Genomic DNA, 23,675 nt, shown 5'->3' with positions numbered 1-23,675 from the left:
AGAGCGCCGCTCACTTCACAGTCACACAGGTGTGATTTTTCAGAAAACATTCGTAGAATGGGCCTCGGGTCCAATGGGTGAATTAATTTAGGCAAGGGAACAGCAGGCTCATGTCCCTGTCTGGACAACCGCTGCTCCTTTATTGCCATTGTGTACACACTGACGGCACGCGCGCACACACACACACACACACACACACACACACACACACACACACACACACACACACACACACACACACACACACACACACACACACACACACACACACACACACACACACACACACACACACACACACACACACACACACACACACACACACACACACACACACACACACACACACACACACACACACACACACACACACACACACACACACACACACACACACACACTTAGCTGGAATGCAGGCCACACAGGACTATAATTGTTAAATACCACTCTTGATTCAATGATAGGAGGCTACTAGCAATCTGGGGATCCATTCACAAAATAATCACACTTGTGTGAAGTGAGCGGTGCTTTTTTGTCATGATGTATGATGACGAAGTCATCAAGTGTCATCAACTATTGGCACACTTTATGTCAGTGTTTTCTGATTAATTGAAAATGGTAGGACATATTTGTAATTTACGCGTGCGTACACACACACACACACACACACACACACACACACACACACACACACACACACACACACACACACACACACACACACACACACACACACACACACACACACACACACACACACACACACACACACACACACACACACACACACACACACACACACACACACACACACACACACACACACACACACACACACACACACACACACACACACACAGCTGGAATGCAGGCCACACAGGACTATAATTGTTAAATACCACTCTTGATTCAATGATAGGAGGCTAATAGCAATCTGGGGATCCATTCTCTAAAAAGAATCACACTTGTGTGAAGTGAGCGGTGCTTTTTTGTCACGATGAACATGTATGATGACGAAGTCATCAAGTGTCATCAACTTTTGGCACACTACGTCACAGTGTTTTCTGATGAATTGAAAATGGTAGGACATAATTGTAAACAAGTGTAATTTGCAAACTGTTAATAAATACTTCAATCAATCAATCATGTATACTCACTGTACTGTGGCACCCGTACACTACATATCAAATTGGCTTGACATTTTGTACGGAATAAATTGTTCCGTACACTGGCGGAACAAATCAATACCGGGCCGGCTAGAAAAACTAAATAGCAGATCGACAAGCTCATAGCGCGGCACCTTGGTGCCGCGCTATGAGCTTGTAGATCTGCTATTTTTCAATATCTAAAGTATAAAACACCAAAAGCAGTTCCCGTACTGAAAACACACCACTTTCTACAAGCCTGGGCTATACTGCAGTTTTCTCTCACACAGATTCAAACCGTTTGAAGAGTTAAGAGTTCGGCACCATGCACAGTGCACGGCGGACCCACTTCAACTAATGAACTAAAATGTTTATAAGGATTGGCACAGCGGCCAAAGAGAGTTCCAAGTACAAGCACTATTTAAGGGCAGGCTTAAGTGAACTTCAATTTAATGACATTCCTTCTTGCAGGCAGTGAAGTGACAGTACAGTACTGTACTGTCTGTAGCCTCTACCTGTTAATGTTTTTTTTGGGCAGCTGTTGGTGTGTTTTACTGTTTTCATCATCAAACTTGTGTGTTCTAGTCCTACTAACAACAACAGTACAGTGGGCCGGTGCGTTTATGCGTTGAGGATGGCCCCAGGCCACCCTAGCTGCCCTGCAGGGGGGTAAGCCTCTCCTTTAAAGATATGGGTGCAATTAGCCTGGTTAACAACAAGTTTCTGTCTGAAACGGAAGCCTCTGTGTATGGGACGTTAGTGTCTAACGCTACATTTATGTGCAGTGGAGTCTGTGCACAGACAGACAGCCACCAAAAGCATGTTTGCAATGGGAATCAAATGAAGCAACCTTCATTTTGTAGTCATGCAGGACTCGACACGTCGTCACAATATAAAAATACACAGAATTAAAAATGTCCAATTGTTTTGGCGTCAATTGTTATGTTAACGCCCGGGATTCGACCTCGGGTCTCTCGTGTGAAAGTCTTAACCACTAGACCAAGGGGATATCCCCATGGACCACGGGAGGATATTAGACTTCTGAGGCCATCAGGCTGAGGCTCTGAGCCACTCCGCTACACTCTCCCCTCTTTTGACCTCTTCCCACCCACGGGGAAACCTGATCCGGGTCACGGCAACCAATGTAACCCCTGGGATTCGAACTCTGGTCTCCCTCGTGAAAGTCCAATATCTTAACCAAACCACTAGACCAAAAGGTATATCCCTATGGACCAGGGGAGATATTACACCACACTCTGGTGGAGCCGTTGCCCCCGCGACCCGACTACGGATAAGCGGTTGAGGATGGATGGATGGGTGGATTTTGAAGCCATCAGGCAGAGGCTCTGAGCCTCTGAACATATGATGACCACCTGGCAGAACACCTTAGTTGCTGGCTTGCTGCGAGCACTCCATCTTCACTCAAATAAATGGCCAAGCCTGGCTTTGTGTCAGATTGCTGGTTTTGTTGGTCAGTTTCATGCTGCTGAACAAGGTTTATCTAGCATGACACAGAGGTTTGTTGCAGGCTGGTTTCATCTGCAGGCGTCTCATTCCCCTTTTAAAATCAGGGGGTTGATGCCAGACGGGCCATGAAGGGAATCACTATAATCTCTCAGAAAACATGATGCCTGCAACCATGGAGATTCTAAAAAACAGCTAAAAACAACCCCCCCCCCCCCCCCCCCACCCCACCCCACCCCACCCCCAGAAAGGTAAACTACACAGCTCTCATTACTCTGCATTGTCCATAACACCACTTGACAACATCAACTCGGATAAATAAATAAAAACAATAAAAATAAAACAAAATCAACCCAGAGTTGATATTGAAGGTAGAACCTCAAAGAACCTTTTCAAAAGTAGCAGGCTTTCTCCTTACATTATACAGTATCTTTTCAGGAGTACAGTATGATGAAAGCTCATTCATTCATTGGTACTCCTGAGGAGGACAGAATGTGCTTAGTGTGTGATTTGGAAGAAATTGAAAATGAAATTCATTTTTTGTTTTACTGCCCATTATATGATGAATTAAGACACTTATTATTTTGTAAAAATGAAAACCATCTGTGTTAACTTTTTCTGGTTAGATGATTATGAAAAACTTGAATTTTGTTTTAGGAAAGGTATTTTTGTTTTAGCAGATTTCTTATGTAAAGCTTGGGGGAAAAGGCAGAATGTTTTGTTTGTGTGAAAGGGAGTTCGAAAAAACTGTTTTCATTTTATTGTACACTTATGCAATATTGAAGCAATGATTTGTATGGTGTGTGTGTATAAGTCCATGTGGGGCACCTCTCTGGGGCATGAATAAATAAATAATCTATCATACAGCAACTGGTCTTACATGTACCAGTCTTACATGTACAGTACCTGTCTAAATACTTCCTTAATGTCAACAAAGTCCACACCCACAACACCAGAGGGAGCTCAACAAACCATGTGCAACCCGGATTTGGCACAAACAAGGGACTACATTCATTTTGCTCCTATGCCACCAAAATGTGGAACGCCCTACCAACAGTCATTAAGACATGCAAATCCCTTGACTCCTTCAAAACCGCTCTCAAAGCGCAACTATACGGACGGCTGCAATTCGAAACTGGCCCCTGTAAAATCTGAATCCCCCCCCTACCCCCCCACTGCATGTTTTCTTTTCCCATTTTACCTCCTTTATGATGATGATTTCCTGTTTTTTGGCTATATAGAAGTGTATATTTGTATGTCTCTAAATGTTATGATGAATTGAACAAGGTGGACCCTCTTGTAAACAAGTGTAGTGCTTTATTGGTCGTCCACTCACAGTTGAGTTTTTTTTTGTATTGAGTTGTGCTTGAAATGTAAAGCAATTCTGCAAACTGTTAATAAATACTTCAATCAATCAATCAATCAAACATCTCACCGTCAGAAGCAGGGATGATGCCCTCTTGTGGCGCGTTATGATCACAACACTTTAATTGTCCGGCGCGCGTCACAGAAGCCCCTCGCCGGGGAGGAGCTGTGTTTAGACATGATCGAGGGGCTCTCAGTACGTGCACGTCGGGACTTTAGTTGCTGCGAGGAATGCCACCGTGCATGGGAATAGAATCGGCGTGAGGCTCCTGCAGTAGGTTCACATTGGCGATATTTAAATTAACTGCGTAAAATGGAGCAATGTAGACTATAATTTTCACTACCCCGAGAAGAAAGTGCTGTTATTTTTGTTTGGTGGAACGAAAACAAACTCTTACTCTTTAAAAGAAGAAGGAAAAAAACCGAACATCCTTCATTTTCGTCATTTTGTTCATATTTTATCAATTGGTTTAATTTAAATAGCCTATACTCTCGCCCATCAGTGAACCTGGATGAAGTTTGGAGTGTGCACTATAGCGCACGGAACGCATGCGATTTCCCTCATGAGTGGAGAAGCAGTCTTTGCAGTGAGTGAGACGGGAATCATGGCGCACAAAACGTTGTTTATCTCGACTGGAAACCAACTTTAACATTTTCTGCATGGAGTTTCAAAATGACAAAATATTTTAACTTGATGAACACAAGCAGCAGCAGCAGCAACGATGGGATCTACTACGACGAAGCTCTCGGCGACAACGTGTCGCTTTTTGACACCATATTCTCCAACAACAATAACAGTAACAACAATGACAGTAACGCCACGGCGAGCTGCACGAACATCGCGCTGGACCCCCAGGTCCTGGGTGTGGGGGTCTTCCTCGGGGCCTTCATCCTGGTGGCCATCGTGGGGAACATATTGGTGATCCTGTCGGTGCTGTGCAACAAGCACCTCCAGACGGTCACCAACTTCTTCATCGTCAACCTCGCCATCGCCGACCTGCTGCTGAGCATCGTGGTGCTGCCCTTCAGCGCCTCGCTGGAGGTGCTCGGCTGCTGGGTCTTCGGCCGCGTCTTCTGCGACGTCTGGGCGGCCGTGGACGTGCTCTGCTGCACGGCGTCCATCCTCAGCCTCTGCGTGATCTCCGTGGACCGCTACGTCGGCGTGCGCCACTGCCTCAAGTACCCGGCCATCATGACGGAGCGGCGCGCCGGCGTCGTGCTGGTGCTGGTGTGGGTGTCGAGCGCCGTCATCTCCGTGGGACCCTTACTGGGCTGGAAGGAGCCGCCGCCGGTCGACGAGAGCATCTGCCGCATCACGGAGGAGCCGGGCTACGCGCTCTTCTCGTCGCTGTGCTCCTTCTACCTGCCGCTCACCGTGGTGCTGGTCATGTACTTCAGGGTGTACGTGGTGGCGCGTCGCACCACCCGGAGCCTGATGGCGGGCGTCAAGCGGGAGAGGAGCAAGTCCATGGAGGTGGTGCTGCGCATCCACTGCCGGAGCATGGCGAGCGGCGGCGCGGCGGAGCAGGAGGCGGCGGCGCAGCGGCGGCGCGACGTCGCCGGAGGAGGAGGAGGAGGCTCCAAGGGCAGCAGCAAGTTGCACCCGTTCAGGGGCTCGCTGTCCGTGCGCCTGATGAAGTTCTCCCGCGAGAAGAAGGCTGCGAAGACCCTGGCGATTGTCGTCGGGGTGTTCATCATTTGCTGGCTGCCGTTTTTCTTCATTCTCCCGCTGGGTATGTGTATATGTCATATTAATATATATTAGCATTGTTTTATAATCATTATTATGGAACTTATAGCATAATGTGGTCCCTGGCATGTGGTTTTCCAACCAGTGGTACGGGGACCACCAGTGGTACGGGGACCACCAGTGGTCCTTTGAGGTGAGGGGGTTCCACCGTCCCACAGCAGCTAAAAGATGGAGTGTTGGTAACCAAATGGACCCTTTATAGATATTTAACTCTTCAGAGTACGGGTCCATGCATTTCGGTTTCATTTTACGCTCATTACGCTCATTTCATTTTACGCTTTTACGCATTTGTTAAACATCTAAGAAGTCTACACAATTACAGAATGTAGAAGAATTCACAATCTTATCCAACGACAAATATTCTTCAGTTTTGGGTCTGAGAGGCTAAATGTCATCAAATGGTGGTTCCGTGGCTCAAATGCAGAATAAATAATGGTCCTTGATATGAAAAGGGTTGAAACCCCCTGGTCTGGCCTAGGCTATAATTGATAATACAAGTAGCCTATTACGCGCAGACAATATGCCCCTTAACTTAAGGGGTATACGATGATGATGATGATGGGTAATATACTATATAGCTGTGTAGCTTAAGGGCCTTAAGCTACACAGCTATATCGTATATTACCCATCATCAGTGTCAAATTCAGTCGTTATTCACATCAGCGTCAGACTAATGTAGGCTATTATTAGTCTAATAACCCGCCCTCCTCGCTGTAGATTTCATTTCAACCTTTAATATTCGTTATCTGAATTAAGTATTTTCTGCAATTTCATGTGGAATGAGTCAGAGTACGCTTTTCTCATGAATCAATGCAACATGCAATTGGAATGTGTATACCTCCCTTACTTGCCCTCACATTCCAGCTTAGGCCCGATATCCCTAATAGACCAATCAGAAATGCTTTGAATAGAAATGACTTTATGCAGCCATGGAGAGCCAACCAATAACAACAACATGAAAGGCACTATACCCTACACTGCCAGACCACTAAAACACACTACAATGCATCATGGTAATTCAATGGTTTGATTGATTGATTGATTTATTGACAGTTTGCAGAATTACAGTACATTTCAAGTACAACTCAATACAAAAACCGTTAACAGTGAGTGGACGACACCATAAAGCATTACACTTGTTTACAATAGGGCCCACCCTTTTCAATTCATCAAAACATTTAGAGACGTACGAATAGTAGAATGCTCATCATCGTGTAGGCCTATCAGTGGGGATGTGAAACCGGTTCTGACATGGATCCTGTACTTGCTTTGGTTGAGCTTGTAAATGGTAAATGGTAAATGGTGCATTTATATAGCTTTACATAGATTGTGCATTACATTCACCCATTCACACACATTCATACACCGATTGCGGCGGAAGCCATGCAAGGCACCAACCAGCACATCGGGAGCAATTTGGGGTTCAGTGTCTTGCCCAAGGACACTTCGACATGTAGACAGGAGGAGCCGGGATTCGAACCGCCGACCCATGGATCATTGGACGACCTGCTCTACCTCTTGAGCCACACTCGCCCCGTGATGATCCAGATATGTTTTATGTAGATATGTCTTAGTAGCTTAGCCACAGAGGTGCCACAAAACAAAGCAGTACATCGTGGTCTCCAAACACTAATGCCTAAATAGTCTTGAACATGTCAGCCGAACAATATATGGATTGACTGAACAAAACACATATAATTATGATTGAGCTAAGACAAAGCAAACTGAACCACAAAGTGGGATTGATGGGATTGACATGATATCATTATGGTTTTAAGACAGAATAATGGACTCATAGCAAAACCTGCAGGAGTCTGAATCCAATCCATTTTTAAACTTTACTTCCAGAGTCCATTGCCACTCAGGCTGTATGTTGTACACACTTGTAAACAGGCATCCACACAAGACAGAGAAATGTGTACCCGAGCCGTATTTTGTATAGAAAGTGGTTTGGCAATGAATAAACCAAATATGAATCATTAGTTATTATTTGTATATATTGGGTCAATGCCTAATGTATACTGGGCCAGCACTTCCTTCATTGGCAATGAATGGAGAATTTTACATCATAGTGTCTGCAGAGCAAATAGGCGTAGTGTCTATTTTATGTCATGATGATGTATGATGATAAGAGCGCCCCTCACTTCACACGGGTGCGATTAAAAAATATGCATTCAGTGCAGGGGTATATAATACAGAGATCACTTCCTTTCTTGTAGTCATAATGCTCTACTATCCATAACACGAGACAATCATGGTTCAGTTACAAATCCCCTCAACGGGACTTGAATTGAACTGCAGTGAGTGTCAAGAATTGTTGTTGTGGAATCATGCACGGTCGGGAGTGATAACATCTCTTGGCAGAACTTTAACACAGAGAGAGAGAAGAGAGAGAGGGAGAGAGAGAGAGAGAGAGGAGAGGGGAGGGAGAGAGAGAGAGAGAGAGAGAGGGAGAGGGAGAGAGATAGAGAGAGAGGGGAGAGAGAGAGAGAGAGAGAGGGGAGAGAGAGAGAGAGAGACAGAGAGAGAGAGAGAGAGAGAGAGAGAGAGAGCGCATTGTTAGGCAGCTGTCTGGCAGCCCCAACAGAGGTTCCTTGCCACTGACTGTGCTAATCTATTGCCTTTCTGACAACAATACAGTATATCAAAGAGTGGGTGATTCCATATTTTCATTGACATGTACAGTACGTGTGCACGCACACGCAGGCACACGCCCTCTCCCTCTGTCTCCCTCCGAGTCTCATTATCGTCTTTTTCCTCTCCATTTACATAACAAGCGTCAATGCAGTGATTTGAATACCTCGATCCTCTTTGACATAATTTGTGGCGCACAAGGAACAACATTTGGGTAATTTGAGCAGAATCCGTCAGAGCATACAATTACAATTTAGGCATTTAGCAGACGCTCTTAATCCAGAGCGATTTACATTAAGCAAGCATGTGGATACTTTTGGATTTGTTTATTGTTGTTGCGGCCACTTTAAACCAGATTCTCTCTCACTGTGTGTGTGCATGCGTGTGTGTGCATGCGTGTGTGCGCATGCAAGCATGCATTTGTGTGAGAGAGAGAGAGTGCAGACAGCTTGTCAATCAACTGTCACAGAGCTAGGCATGCATGTTTAAGGTCATAGTCTGGTTGTTCCAGGGTTGGAGACAGTATTCAGACACCAGATCCTCTGCAAAGGTTTCTGATCTAGGCCTACTGGCATATAATGAATCATAATATTGCATTAACACCCTATGACCTTAAACATGCATGCCTAGCTCTGTCACAGTTGATTGACAAGCCTATGAGCTTGTATATCTGCTATGTTTTATAGCCAAAGTATAAGATAATGCTTCTTAGTTAAACATCTAAAGTGACACAGATGCTTTCCCTGTCTTAATGGGTTTTTTTGGGGGGGATTTTAATGTTCAGGCACAAATCCTCTAAAGTTGGGGTGGGATGCTTGCAAGGGCAATAGGGAGGGCAAGGTGTCAGATCACTAAGGCCAGGGTGAAGGGAAGGACGTTTTTTTTCGGACAAGGTGTATGAGTAACGAAAGCGAGGGTAGGATGCCCGGACCCATAGAAATATACAATTGATAACAAGGTGGCTTTTGTTATTAGGTTGGCTGCCGTGAGTTCTGGAACGGTAGGTATATGTGGTGGGCGCCAAGGAAAAAGGATTGTAGAGAGGGTGCTCATGAGGAGGATACTGGCGTATTTGGCAAGGAAAAATAGAGCGAAATTAAGGGCCACCAGCATATTCAACATTGAAGCCGGAGACTAACTCAGATTCTCCCTCTGTAAGGTCGAAAGGGGCTCGATTGGTTTCGGGGCCAGGGTGGAAATGGAAACATTGTCAGAATTTGTAACCCTTCTTGACTTAAAGGAACTTTATTCAGCGTTTCAACTCACATTCTGCATCACACATTTTGTTTTCTGGGCTTTTCTCCGTCCGGGCTATTCTAAATCCCAGTGGTGAAAGAGAAGGGGGAAATACCCAGCCAAAGGAAACAATTACACCAGGGAAAATAGGTCCGATTGTTATCTTGAGGATTTAGTTTTTGTCACGCAGTGTAAACGAGTATAAAATCACGAGTGTAAATTAAACCTACGAAAGCGTACAAATCAGAGTTTGATCAGAATGAAAAGCCTTTTATTTTTATTTTTTAAGCTTTTTGTTTATTAATACAGGTTTACAGATAGTTTCCGTTGTATAGTGCTTTAGGAAAACCCCCTAGAGAAATCTTAACCGATACAGTTTAGAAGAATAGCTCAAGCAGCAGCAGGGTTTTTTAACGTACCGTTTGAAAACCCTGGGATTTTGTCGTTGCTCTGAAACAGACTGACGGGATTTATCAGTACAAGAGAAGGGAAGCACACAGACAGTGCTGCATGCCTGCTTGCTAGCACTGGTGGACAGCACTACTGTACTTAAGTACATCTTTTGAGTATCCATACTTGATTGATTGATTGAAGTATTTATCAACAGTTTTCAGAAATACAGTACATTTCAAGCACAACTCAATACAAAAAATATACACTTCTATATAGCCAAAAACAGGAAATCATCATAAAGGAGGTAAAAAGGGGGGAAAAACATATACAGTGAGGGGGAAAAGGGGTGGGTGGGGGATTCAGATTTCACGGGGGCCAGTTTCAAATTGCAGCCGTCCTCCGTAGGTGCCCTTTGAGAGCGGTTTTGAAGGAGTCAAGGGATTCACATGTAGGCGTTCCTACCAATGAGTATTTGTATTTGTAGATACTTTGGTCTTTCAATCCACGAATACATTTCCAAATACGAATATTGTACTTTTGACACTGCATTTAAAGGAGAATTCCATACTAAAAGGCTTTCTTACCTTTCTTTGTAGTTGTTACGTCCCCACCAAAGAGGTCCAGGTGTTATTTTGTGCAAAAGCTCCTTATTGGCTATTTCCCCTACCATAAGCCCTCAATTAATTGCATTGAATGGGAATTGAATGGGGCTATGGGGTGTTGTGCTAATGCGCTTATTTCCATCGCTCAAAATACCCTTTTTTTTGTGGATGGAAATAAGCGAATTAGCACAACACCCCATAGCCCCATTCAATTAAATGCAATTCATTGAGGGCTTATGGTAGGGGAAATAGCCAATACGGAATTTTTGCACAAAAAAACACCTGGACCTCTTTGGTGGGGACGTAACGACTACAAAGAAAGGTAAGAAAGGTAAAAAAGCCTTCTAGCATGGAATTCTCCTTTAAGAGTGAGGGGAAAACGTAGTACATTAGGAACAATACCACTTTGAGCCCCGTCAAATATACAGTGGAAATAGCACAGATCTACAAGCTCACGACGCCTCACATCCTGACGTGTTGTGATGTCGTACAGATCTAAAGTCTTTGAATTGTTCAGCAGTGCATTGATTATTAAAAGACAATGTACTTTGCAATGCTTCATGTTTAACCCATTCTGGGCGGGAACCCCTTTTGGTGTTTTAAAGCATTATGCTATACTTTAGCTATTGAAAAATAGCAGATCTACAAGCTCATAGCGCGGCAACTTGTAGGTCTGCTATTTTTGAAAAATCGTGAAAATGTGCCTCAAATCTTTGTATATATATTCTTTCAGAGCGAACGTTTTTAACTCAAATCTTTGCTTCTGGGGGGGGTCCCTGGAACAACATATTTTCAGATGGGGGTCAGTGGCCAATTACATATAGTTTTTGGGGTCCTTGACATGAAATATTGAGCACCACTGATACAGAAACATTTGTGTTTTTGTGTTTTTGAAGCATGTACCTTGGAATAGTTAGGCAAGTTTAAAAGCAAGCACTCCACTAGTTTAACTCAATTATACATACAAATGTTGACAGAGCAACTTCTACCATGAGTGTCTATAGCAGGGCTGTCCAAACTTTTTTCAAAGGTCGGCGGTATTATAAAATATTAATACACCCAAGGGCCAGTTAACTACATTACCAAATATAACCAGACGTGCAAGGTAAAAAAGAAAATGAAATAAAATAGCTTTTCTTTGACCCCTTCAGAATGAGACAGCAAGGAGACTTGACAAATTATACTCTGTGGGCACTCCAGTAAAAGTACAAATACTTCACAATTGTACTCAACCACTGGTGACAGAATGTCTCATTTGCTGTACTGGATGTAGTCCTACTGTATATATATACGGTTTAATTATAGGCTAGAGGTCGTGACCTCTCTCTGGGGGCTTTGAGAAGACCATGCCTGTAGGCAGACCGTTGTCATTACTGAGCTGTCCAGATGGCAATCAACAAGAGAACACAGCTGGCTGACTAAATGCTAATTAAAACCCTTGAATGGCGATCTAATTCAGTGGTTTTCAAAACATTTTGTATTCATACCAAGGTCCATTATTTTATTTATCATCATCATTTGAGCCCCACGGACCATCATTTGATGAGAATTATCCTCTCAGACCCAAAGGGCAGTATTATGCGTGTCTTAAGTACCAGGTCTTATTACTTAACTTAAGACCTGGAGGCGTGATCAATGCCATTTGGCTATTCTGAGTGGCCAAACAGCATTGACCACGCCTCCAGGTCTTAAGTTAAGTAATAAGACCTGGTACTTAAGACACGCATAATACTGCCCAAAGGGTGTTAGAACATGTTGTCCACAATTCCATGCTGTACTGATGTTGGTACCATTAGGAGAGATAACAGGCAAACACACATTGATCAAAAGAACAATTATTCTCTAATTGCATAGACTTCTTGTACATTAAGTAATGCAGATGCTTTACAATGAATTAACTCTTGGAGCGTAAAATCAATGGGGCCATTTGGTTTAATTTTACACTCTCAAGAGTTAAAGATCTACAGTATGAGGGGTCCATTTGGTTACCAACTCTCCATCATTTAGCTGGGGATGACCTGGAATCCCTTCAAGGACCACTTTCAACCGAAAACCACCGATCTAATTGTACAACCAAGTGGTAATTGTGTAACCAAGTGGACCCGTATAAGGGTTTGCAGACGCTCTCAAGAGCTAGATTAATCCTGAGGATTGTGTGCATGGTACAGTATGTATGAAACGATAAGAATATAACATCATTTTGTAAGTTATTTTTCCCTGCCCGGGAATTAAACCGGGGACTCGCTGTCAGGCATTAAAAGGAAAACTTTAGTTTTTTATTATTAGAGAATAATTAGAGAAAGTTAAAAAAAAAGTGTGTTCATTCTTTTTAATTTGCGGCTTTCTTTCGTTTTAGCGATTTTAGAATTTTTTGACAGGGGGGCGGGGGCATTCAAACATGGGGCTAAATATGTATTTTTTTTAAACAAAATGTTACAGCGATTTCCGTTTTATTATTTACTCTAGTACGGGGGTCTATGGGGGTTATGGGGTCTAGTACTGCAGTAGTCCTACTATACCGGCGGTGGCTCAGGGGTAGAGTGCCTGGATGGGAACCGCAAGGTTGCCAGTTCAAACCCGGGCTCCCCCAGAGTTACTGTCGAAGTGTCCTTGAGCAAGACACTGAACCCCTAATTGCTCCCGATGTGCTAGTTGGTGCCTTGCATGGTTTCCGCTGTCATCGGTGTATGAATGGGTTAATGTAATGCACAATCTATGTAAAGCGCCTTGGATAAAGGCGCTATATAAATGCACCATTTACCATTTTATACCCCATAAAATTACACATGGCCACAAAAGATCACGGGATCTATTGAATGTGAAGGGGGAGGTGACAAACTGACATTCTGAGCCTACGACACAGTATGGCGTCCCCCTCTTCATTCAGTAGCTCCAGTGATCTTTTGTGGCCAGATGTAATTTCCTGGGGTCTAGTAGGACTATAGTAAATAATAATAAAGGAATTGTCATATTTATTTTAAAAGATGTATTTAGCCCCATGTTCGAATGACCCCGCCCCCACTAAAACAAAAGAAAGCAGCAAATGAAAATAAAATGAACACTCATCTTCTACTTTCTCTAATAACAATCTAAATAAAACATGAACCTTGGTTGAAAAAAAAACAAAGTTGTCCTTGAACCCATTTTGGGCGGGAGCCCCTTTTGGTGTTTTAAGCATTATGTTATACTTTAGCCATTTAAAAAATAGCAGATCTACAAGCTCATAGCGCGGCACCGAGTGGCGCGCTACGAGCTTGTAGGTCTGCTATTTTTGAAAAATTGTGAAAGTGTAATGCAAATCTTTGAATATATATTCTGTCAGAGCGAATGTTTTTAACTCAAATATTTGCTTTTCTGGGGGAGTCCCTGGAACAACATGTTTTCAGATGGGGGTCGGCGGCCAATTACATATAATTCTGGGGTCCTTGACATGAAATAGTTTGAGCACCACCGACATAGAAAGATAGGGATTTAGAAGACATTTGTAGAATCGTTCCCAGGTCAAATTGGGTTAAAGCCTAAGTGGTAGGCTACACTGACACAGCCTAACCACCACCAATCGGAACCAGCATGGATGGATAAATAACTACCGGTAAATATAAAAGGCACTCTGGGATCATGGGAATATTATTTCAGGGAATTATTCTACAGTACACAGCCATTACTGGATTGGTTTGCCTTCCTTGCAGTGGACACCAATGAGGTCATCTATCTATGAATGCACTGTATGTGAAGTCTCTGTACCCGTGTGTATGTACGTCTGTAATCCACTCGAGAACCGTTCGCCCCAACCCCACACGCGTTCCACACCACCACAGAGAGTGCGTTGCCCGGTGTCGAGTCCGTCGGATAGCCGGTTGTCCAGAACCAGCACAAAAGCCTCTGCCCAGGCTCTGGTCAGGGCCCAAATTAGCCAATTATTGATCACACCGACACCTGATCACCCCTAGATCTCCAAAATATATGCAGCTGGCCTGTTCTGACATCACAATGATGTTCTGACATCACAATGACGCGCGACCTCGCCCCAAAACGTACGCCTCGGCTACTGCAGTTCTCTCACACAAAATCAAACCATTTGAGAGTTAAAGGACCACTTCACCAACCTAACTTCATAAAATTGGTCCTCACTAATGTTCGTGATAAAATACCACCATTTTCTCAGAGAGAGAGAGAGAGAGAGAGAGATTTCTATCATCGTGAGAATGATGGCTTCCATTATTACTTTTCAGGAATAGAAAGTCAGCAGTTTCTATTAGCTTGGATTCCCCATCAGACGGGTTTCTAAACTGCCCACAGCCCTCTTATGAGACAATGTTATTTTGGGCATTTTATCATGAACATTAGTGAGGAGTGGACTAATTATATGAAGATAGGTTGAACAGTGGTGAAGTGGACCTTTTAACAGTTTGGCAGCACTAGTGCACGGCGGACCCACTTCAACTAAAATGTTTATAAGAATTGGCAGTGGCACGGCGGCCAGAGAGTTCCAACTTCCAAGTACAAGCACTATTTAAGGGCATGATATAAGCAGGCCGAGTGAACTTCAATTTAATAACATCACGTTCTTTGCAGGCAGTGACGGTAACAACTACTCTGCTGTAGCCTGCCTACCTGTTCATGTTTTTATAAATGTATTAGTGACATTACCAGCCTGAGCCAGCATATGAGACTTGATACAATTAACTACTCACCTAATGCTGTGGAAACGCACTTCCAAAGTGTGTACATTGTTTAAGTCACAGATGCATGGTTTTCGTATCGTAAATATATTCACTTTGGCCTAAAAACTTGTGTTTAATCCACATGTCATGGGTCCTTGTTTACTATTGCAGACCGCGGCCATCTTGCCATCAGAGTTTGGAAGCACTCGTTTTCAGTAAAGCAATGTCCTGCTGCCTCCTGCATTATGTGCAAATTCAAAACAGGTGGTTGAGTGATATCTAACGAGCACTTCCAAACTGCAACACTCATAACAACTTGTCATGGCAGCTTGGCTACAACCAAAAAAGACCTCTTCAAAATAAGAGTCACTTGTAATGATTAGTCAACACCAGTTCTAAGTGTACTTACAGCAGTGGTTCTCAGAGTGGGGTCCGGGGACCCCCAGGGGTCCTTGAGGGAGTTCCAGGGGGTCGCCAGCTATATGTTAGTTTGGAACCAAATGGACCCTTAATGGGTCTGTAACAAATTTGTACACTCTCAGAGTTATATTAACATTGATTTTACAATATAAATTAGGGTCTCAGAGATAGAAATGCCATTACATGGGGGGTCCGTAGACTAATGCATGTCAAACTGGGGGTCCTTGAAATTAAACAGGTCGAGAATCACTGCTAGAAATCGGGCTACTGTAGTGTCAATGTGGGGGTCCTTGACATGAAAACGTTTGGGAACGAAGGATGTAGAGATAGACATTTTGTAGCAGCCTGAGATAATGCTTTGAACGGGCCCCGCTGCCTGCTGCTCATACCAAGAGTGCCAGAACTTGAAGTGTACCAAAGTGTGGCCAAGTATAAAGGTCTGTGAAGACTGTGATCAACTGACAGCTGGATAAGGCCGGGGCGGGTCCCTGGAGTTCCGGGCCGGGGAAATGGTCGGAAATGGTCGTATACCCCTCAGGCATGGCCTTTAAAGTCAATGAGTGAGTGACTTGGTATTTATTTGGCTCACAACAAATGTAGTGGGAATGGCTGTATACTTTAAATAACTATTGTGCATACTTGCATTGGGGTTTGAATATCAAAGCAATAGATTCATGACCTTCACTTGGACTGTCAAAGATGATTCCCATAGCTCTGTGGCAGGTGATTGACAGGCCCGCTCTCTCTCCCGCCCTCCCTCTCTCTCTCTAGGTAAACATGAAATGGAAACAAAACAGCACGCGCGCACGCATGCACGCACGCACGCACGCACGCACACACACACAGGCACGCGCACGCACACAGGAGGGGGGACTCTCACAATGGGTTGCGCTGCGACGCGTCGTGATCTTGTAGACCGGCTATTTTTGGAGAGAGAGATTTGGTGAGAGAGAGAAAATGCTATAGTGTATTTCTCCTTGTATTTCACAGTTTAATTCCAGGTAAAACAAAAGACATGATAGTGACTGTGATGCAGAAACAACAACTAAAACATGGAAGAGTACAGAAATGAAAGGCAGTGTTTGTTGACCTGTCATGGTATTGTGGTACTGTAACTACATCACAGACAGTGAGGAATCACTTGATCTCTGCATTAAATCAGTGGTTTTCAACCAGTAGTCCTTGAGGAGGTTCCAGGTGGTCCCCAGCAGCTAAATGACAAAGAGTACGTAAACAAATGGACCCTTAGGCTATAGATCTTTAACTCCTGAGAGCGTAACATGAAACCAAATGTACCCTTACGGGTCCATTTGGTCTCATTTTACACTCTCAAGAGTTACATTATTGTTAAACATCTGCATTACTTAATTTACAAGAAGTCTACACAATTAGAGAATGTAGAAGAATTGTTATTTTGATCATTTGCCTGTTATCTCTCCTAATGGTACCAACATCAATTCAGCATGACAAAATCGACAAAAAAACAAAAACGACAACAAAATATTCTTTAGTTTTGGGTCCGAGAGGCTAAATGTCAAAATGGTGGTCCGTGGCTCGAATACCAAATAAAATAGTGGGCCTTGATATGAAAAGGGTTGAAAACCACTGCAAAACCACTCCAGACCACAAATGCAGCATGGTGACAATAATGCAAATGCCCCCTTTTCCATGCCGCCAGCAGCAGGAGAGAATTGCCTCTTTTCAAACTCTCCTGAACTTCAACGCGACATTTTGCGCTGAAAGAATTTGTCATATGCTCAGAAATCCATGTCGTACACCGCATCTTTAGTAGCTAAAGAGTGTGGGGTCACGCTAGGGCATTAAGCAACTAGTCGACTAGTTTACTAGTCGACTAGTAAATCCACTAGTCCACCTTGTTGGTACTAGTTGATAAGAAAAAAAGAAAAAAAATGTTTATTTTTTTCCCCCCGATTTTGTAGGCCTCAAGATCAGGTAGATTATAGTTATAGTCACTCACCATGTACACAGTTTTTCAATGTACAAATATTAAAAAATAAAAATAAAAAATAAGTTATTTTTTTTTAAATTTATTAAATTTTTTACATAATAGGTAGTTAAACAACTAGTCGACTAGTTGTCTAACTAGTTGTTAGTAAACTAGGCAACTAGTCAACTAGTATAAATGACTAGAAGTGAATGCCCTAGGTCACGCCCGAAAATAGCTTATCTACAAGCTCTCGCGCTGCGATGCGTTGGGTGCTTGTAGATCCGCTGTTTGATGTTTTTGTTCTAAAGTGCCCTTTTAGGGAATTTCAGCCACTGCCTCTCTAACATTCTCTGCACGTCCCTGTTCCCAAACATAGAATTCTGGGGTCACAGACACATGTTTTACAGGTGGTGACTGAGTGCACCTTTCCTACAAAAAGTATTTCAGTATTTTTTTCAAAAGATGTCCAGAAATGTTCCCAAAACAGCGAAATAAATCTTCATCACTCACGTTTCTTGTTTCTCTGGTAGAAATCATTGTTTTTCTTTTTTGTTAGTTTTTGAAAAGGAAATAAATGAAATAAGTCTAACATGGTTAAAATGAAGGAGCATAAAAGCCCAACGTTCTGCTTTTGGTGATTCCAGACTGCACTCAGCTGAAAAGGTTTAAGGACAGGGGCGGCATGTCTGATACAATGAATATCAAATATCAAAAATAATAATCGAGCATCGTTAAAGGAGAATTACATACTAGAAGGCTTTCTTACCTTTATTTGTAGTTGTTACGTCCCCATCAAAGAGGTCCAGGTGTTATTTTGTGCAAAAGTGCATTATTGGCTATTTCCTAGTGCCTAGTGTATTAGTGATATATGTTGGGTGGAGAGTTTTAGCATGTCCAAAACGGTTTCTTTTCAGAAAACAATAACCTATGTTCCACTTTTCATTGGTATTTTTTGAGTGGTGCAAATCACTCCAACAACTGGCTTTGTTAGTACCCGTGTGTGTTTGTGCCTGTACGGGTGAGCATGGTTGCTATGGTTAGTGACATTATGTCAGACCACAGCTGATCAGGCTATATAAGACCTTACACCACTCAGTTCACACGGGTGTGATTTTTTTCATACATCCCACAGACACACCTAACCACTTTCACATTTTCTTTCACAAAATGTAAAAAATAAAATCGCCCAAATAGCAGATCTACAGTGTAAGCTCTCGACATGACACAAAAGTTTATATAATGGAGAATTGGAGATACGATGGTTTTTGCCGGACAGTTACGTCATATGTTGCAATTACAAGATAAAGAATAATTAATTAGTATGGAGTACGTGGCCGGTGACAATTTCTCAAAATAAAAGTGTTAAAACTTTTCATAGGAATATTACAAGTGTCCAAATTGCATGTAACGAAAATGTTACTGTTGAGTCTTTCTGTTTTGTATCTTGGCATATTCATTTCTATTAATAATAAGAACAAGACAGCACTGTCTGGTTTTAAACATAACCTGAGGTTTTTGTGAATAAACAGATTCAAACTGAATAAAATCGTATCGTCATCGTATGGCAAGTGAGTAGATCTGTTGAATTGTTGTATCAGCACCTCAACAGTCCAGAATTGTTATTCTTTTTCATTATCTCAAAGCAAAAATCAGAGTAGGACTCTCTTGCGACTGGGAAAATATGAGCCCAGTCTCTGAGGTTATTATTTGATGTCAGAGGTTTGGCATTGCACTCAAACAGAGTGCAGAGCCTGCTTTATTTTGTAGTGAGTACATAGAAGTCATATTAACCCATTTTGACCTGAGATCAGATTCTAAAAATGTCTTCTACATCCTGACAGTTTTCTGAAAAAGCTATGTTTCTATGTCAGTGGTTCTTCGATTTTTCAAAAATAGCAGACCTACAAGCTCGTAGCGCGCCACTCGGTGGCGCGCTATGAGCTTGTAGATCTGCTATTTTTCAATAGCTAAAGCATAACATAATGCTAACACCAAAAGGGGTTCCCGCTCAAAATAGGTTAAGTCAACATGTTATTCTTATGTTACAGTAGTCAAGTTGAACTTGAGAAAGCCCGGAGGGGCGAAACGTTGTATTTAGGTTGAAATAGAAAGGACGGGGAGCAGAATTATATCGCGTGCGGACATTCCACTTTTTTCTTCATTTATTTAGTCACTTTTTGGGTCCAGCACCGTATTCAGAAACTGGGATGTGCATATTGTTTTCCTTCTTTACAGTAGTCAAGTTGAAAGCATTTTGTGCTGTTTATTGTATATTGACAGCGTCGGAAACCACAGGCGTTTTGTTTTCAAAGGGAAAAAATCACACCCGTGTGAACTGAGTGGTGTAAGGTCTTATATAGACTGATCAGCTGTGGTCTGACGTAATGTCGGACGTAATGAAATCACACCCGGTTGAACTGGGTGACCGTAGCAACCATGCTCATTTTTTGAGCACAGACAGACAGACAGACTAACAAAGCCAGTTGTAGGAGTGGTTTACACCACTCAAAAATACAAGAAATGACCCAAGTCATTATATATCAGCTTGCATTCCATTCTCTCGCATATTGTACCTTAGTGGGGCTTTCTGTAGTCGGAGCGGGCTTAGTGTCCCATTGGCTGTGGGGATTAGTCTCCCATTGGCTTAGAGGGCAGCCAATCATGGAAAATCTCGTTACTAGACCACGTGACTAGACTAAGAAAGTCCGATCATTGGTCAGCTCTGCAAAAGCCTGGGCGGGCGAGCCAGGAAATGTGGCGTAGGAGTGAGAGTGAAACTACTAACAGTGCAGAGGGTCGCAGTGCATTTAATGTTCATGGATTAAACTTTTATTATAAAATGTCAAATCACATTAACCCATTTTGGGCGGGAACCCCTTTTGGTGTTAGCATTATGTTATGCTTTAGCTATTGAAAAATAGCAGATCTACAAGCTCATAGCGCGCCACTCACGAGCTTGTAGGTCTGCTATTTTTGAAAATTCGAAGAACGACTGACATAGAAACATAGCTTTTTCAGAAAACTGTCAGGATGTAGAAGACATTTTTAGAATCCGATCTCAGGTCAAAATGGGTTAATGTTCATGGATTAAACTTTTATTATTATAAAATGTCAATCACATTAAACCATATCTCTAACGGATTGTTCCACGTCCTTCCACAGGTTCCTTCTTCCCGGCGCTGAAGCCGTCCGAGAGCGTGTTCAAGGTGATCTTCTGGCTGGGCTACTTCAACAGCTGCATCAACCCCATGATCTACCCCTGCTCCAGCAAGGAGTTCCAGCGCGCGTTCACGCGCATCCTCCGGTGCCAGTGCCACCAGCGGCGGCGGGTCCTGCGCCGGTTCTACGACCAGAGGTGGCGCACCGCCGTCAAGGGCATGTCGAGGGGAGGGGACGGCCGCCGGGGAGACTACTGCCCCAGCTTCGCCTTGCAAAATGAACCCTGCGGGAACTCGTGCTGCCTGTACAGGCGGCGGGGCCGCTCGCGTGGGATGAGGAGCTGCAAGGGATGGAGCCTGTTCCGTCCGCTGCGAACGAGCTCCGTCCAGCTCAAGGAGAAGATGAACAACCTGTCCAATAAGATCAAGGGAGGCGGGGGGACGGGGAAGAACACCAACAGCATGTCGTCACAGCAGGCCGCGCTCGGCCGGCCGGAGATCGACACGGTTTCCATGGGGATTTACAACGACTGCGCCGAGCAGAGCGGTTATCAGATCTACGACCTGACGGAGATTTACAATCTGAAAGAGACTGACATTTAGATTGTGTGTTCTCCCAGAGAATACGAGTGACATTTTGATTTTGGTCATGGGACAATGAATGGGCCATGATGGGACTTTAATGAAGGCAAAGGCAAGGCATCATTTGACACCACACTATAGAGCGGTGCCCGTTGGGCACTGGCATACTTGGAACAATGCAAGTTGGAAATGCATGCCCCAGCCAGATATTATGTCTGTGTCCCTTGTATGCCCATATGTGGAGTTCTTTGTCAGGCATGCCCAAATATGGAGTCTATATGCAGACGTCAGAATGATGTCAGAACAGGCCAGCTCCATATATGGACACTGGGCAGGGGCCCTGTCCAGAGCCCGGGCTAAAAAGAGGCCTTTTGTGTCGGTTCTGGACAACTGTGGGTCTGACCGACTCGACACCGGGCACTGCACTCCCCGTGGGGGTGTGGAATGCGTGTGTCGAATTTGAAGTCGGTGGGGCGAACGGTTCTCGAGTTACGTGGATTACAGACGAACGGACGTATGTACACACACACAGAGACTTGGTGCATTTATCGACAGAAGATTTCTGAAAGACCCTGAAAGGGACTGGAAACGACATTGATCAAACTCTGAGGAGGTTCATTTTGGATGGGAACTTGTTTTTTTTATGTGAAACTGAAGGCAAATCTTGGGTTGTGTTTTTATAAGGAATTGGTATTGGACCACCCTCAGCTCTTAGCTGCTGGGGTATAGCTGTAAAGTACACACACACACCTGTGGGAATGATTAACATAAACAGGTGTAGTGATTGTTTATGATGTCACTGTGGCCTATTAAGTGCTGTGTCCATTTGTCAGCTAAATAACCAGCAACAGCTGCATTTTTGATCATCGATAATGAATGAAAAATGCTTTATTTTCTATTCAGTTTGATTTAAATGAAAACTGTTTTAACGTTAACACATTAAGAATAATTGTTTTTAGTAAACGGAGATTAAAGTGGCTCGTACTGTGGTACAAGTAAGTGCAGGATATTATTGTCCGTAGAAACTTACAGTAATTCATTCATTCATTTGTGTATACCATTTGTTACTTGTGTTTTGACAAGACGTTGTAGAGTAATGGGCCAGCACAATGATTTATGTAAGATTTACTGCAGTATAACCATCCATTATATGAAGTAAGAATAAACGAAAGGTAAGGTCAGCTGTTAATGGGACTAAAAGCAAGGAAAGGAGTCGGACACAGGCTTAATTCTCTGAAATGTACATTGCTACTGTAAATGATTACACATGCTAAAAGAACATGCTTCGTTTGTACAGTAATTTGCTGCTGTGATGATGTCCGTTAATGTCAGCAAGGTAAAGCAAAATAAAAAAGCAAAAAGCCCAAATCTAGGCTATTTTTTTGTTTGTTAGTCATAATAGTCAACTTTTCAAGGCCCAGTAAGTAGTAAGCCTTGCCTATCTCCTGTTTCTGTAGCCATGAGGCCCATAGGGGCAGGAGCCTATCTCCTGTTTCTGTAGCCATGAGGCCCATAGGGGCAGGAGTCTATCTCCTGTTTCTGTAGCCATGAGGCCCATAGGGGCAGGAGCCTATCTCCTGTTTCTGTAGCCATGAGGCCCATAGGGCAGGAGCCTATCTCCTGTTTCTGTAGCCATGAGACCCATAGGGCAGGAGCCTATCTCCTGTTTCTGTAGCCATGAGGCCAGGAGCCTATCTCCTGTTTCTGTAGCCATGAGGCCCATAGGGCAGGAGCCTATCTCCTGTTTCTGTAGCCATGAGGCCAGGAGCCTATCTCCTGTTTCTGTAGCCATGAGGCCCATAGGGCAGGAGCCTATCTCCTGTTTCTGTAGCGTGAGGCAGCTTGATACACAATTACACCCCCTGGACAGGGACTTATCCCAAATCCAACCCTTGATGCCGAGTGCCAAGCAAGGAGGCACCGGGTCCCATTTTCCCCAGGGTCTTTGGTATGACTCGACTGGGGATCGAACCCCGACCTCCCAGTCTCAGGGCGGACACTAACCCCAAGGCCACTGAACCTATTGTGACATGCCTGCTACTGATCAGTGTCCATGTAGTAACTAAGATGAGCAAAGTGGAAATTATGACTAAACCATGTTACATTGAATGTCATTCAATTAGACTACCCACTATACCCAGCAGATGTCACTGTTGATTTTGCCTAATTAATTCTGGGCAACCATAAGGATGCATATTGGATGGGATTTGAAGGATTACTGTGAATCCTCACGAGAGATCCATTTTAGTTTTTGTCCTCGGGACATCTGCTTAGAGCTCATAGTCATAAATAAATTAGCCCCTTGTGGAACCCT

At 43.5% G+C, this 23,675-nt stretch overlaps 1 protein-coding gene across 1 annotated transcript; it reads left to right on the top strand.

Annotated features, from left to right (window-relative positions):
- Window positions 1-4,273: 4,273 nt before the first annotated feature.
- On the top strand, window positions 4,274-21,809 carry adra1d (adrenoceptor alpha 1D). Its single transcript, XM_079499299.1, has 2 exons — window positions 4,274-5,707; window positions 20,784-21,809. The coding sequence occupies exons 1-2, from the start codon at window positions 4,648-4,650 to the stop codon at window positions 21,380-21,382; spliced, it is 1,659 nt and encodes a 552-aa protein (XP_079355425.1). The 5' UTR covers window positions 4,274-4,647; the 3' UTR covers window positions 21,383-21,809.
- The last annotated feature ends 1,866 nt before the right edge of the window (window positions 21,810-23,675 follow it).

This window comes from Electrona antarctica (genome assembly GCF_951216825.1).
Source record: "Electrona antarctica genome assembly, chromosome: 4".
NCBI classification, from domain to species: domain Eukaryota; kingdom Metazoa; phylum Chordata; class Actinopteri; order Myctophiformes; family Myctophidae; genus Electrona; species Electrona antarctica.
The sequence above is the reverse complement of the archived record's forward strand: the minus strand, read 5'-3'. Positions and strand labels throughout refer to the sequence as shown.

Bases quoted from the DNA above. Each gene is read 5' to 3' on its own strand.
- adra1d (XM_079499299.1), top strand. From the start codon at position 4,648: ATGACAAAATATTTTAACTTGATGAACACAAGCAGCAGCAGCAGCAAC. The intron at 5,708-20,783 runs GTATGTGTATAT...GTCCTTCCACAG, and splicing joins TTTCTTCATTCTCCCGCTGG to GTTCCTTCTTCCCGGCGCTG.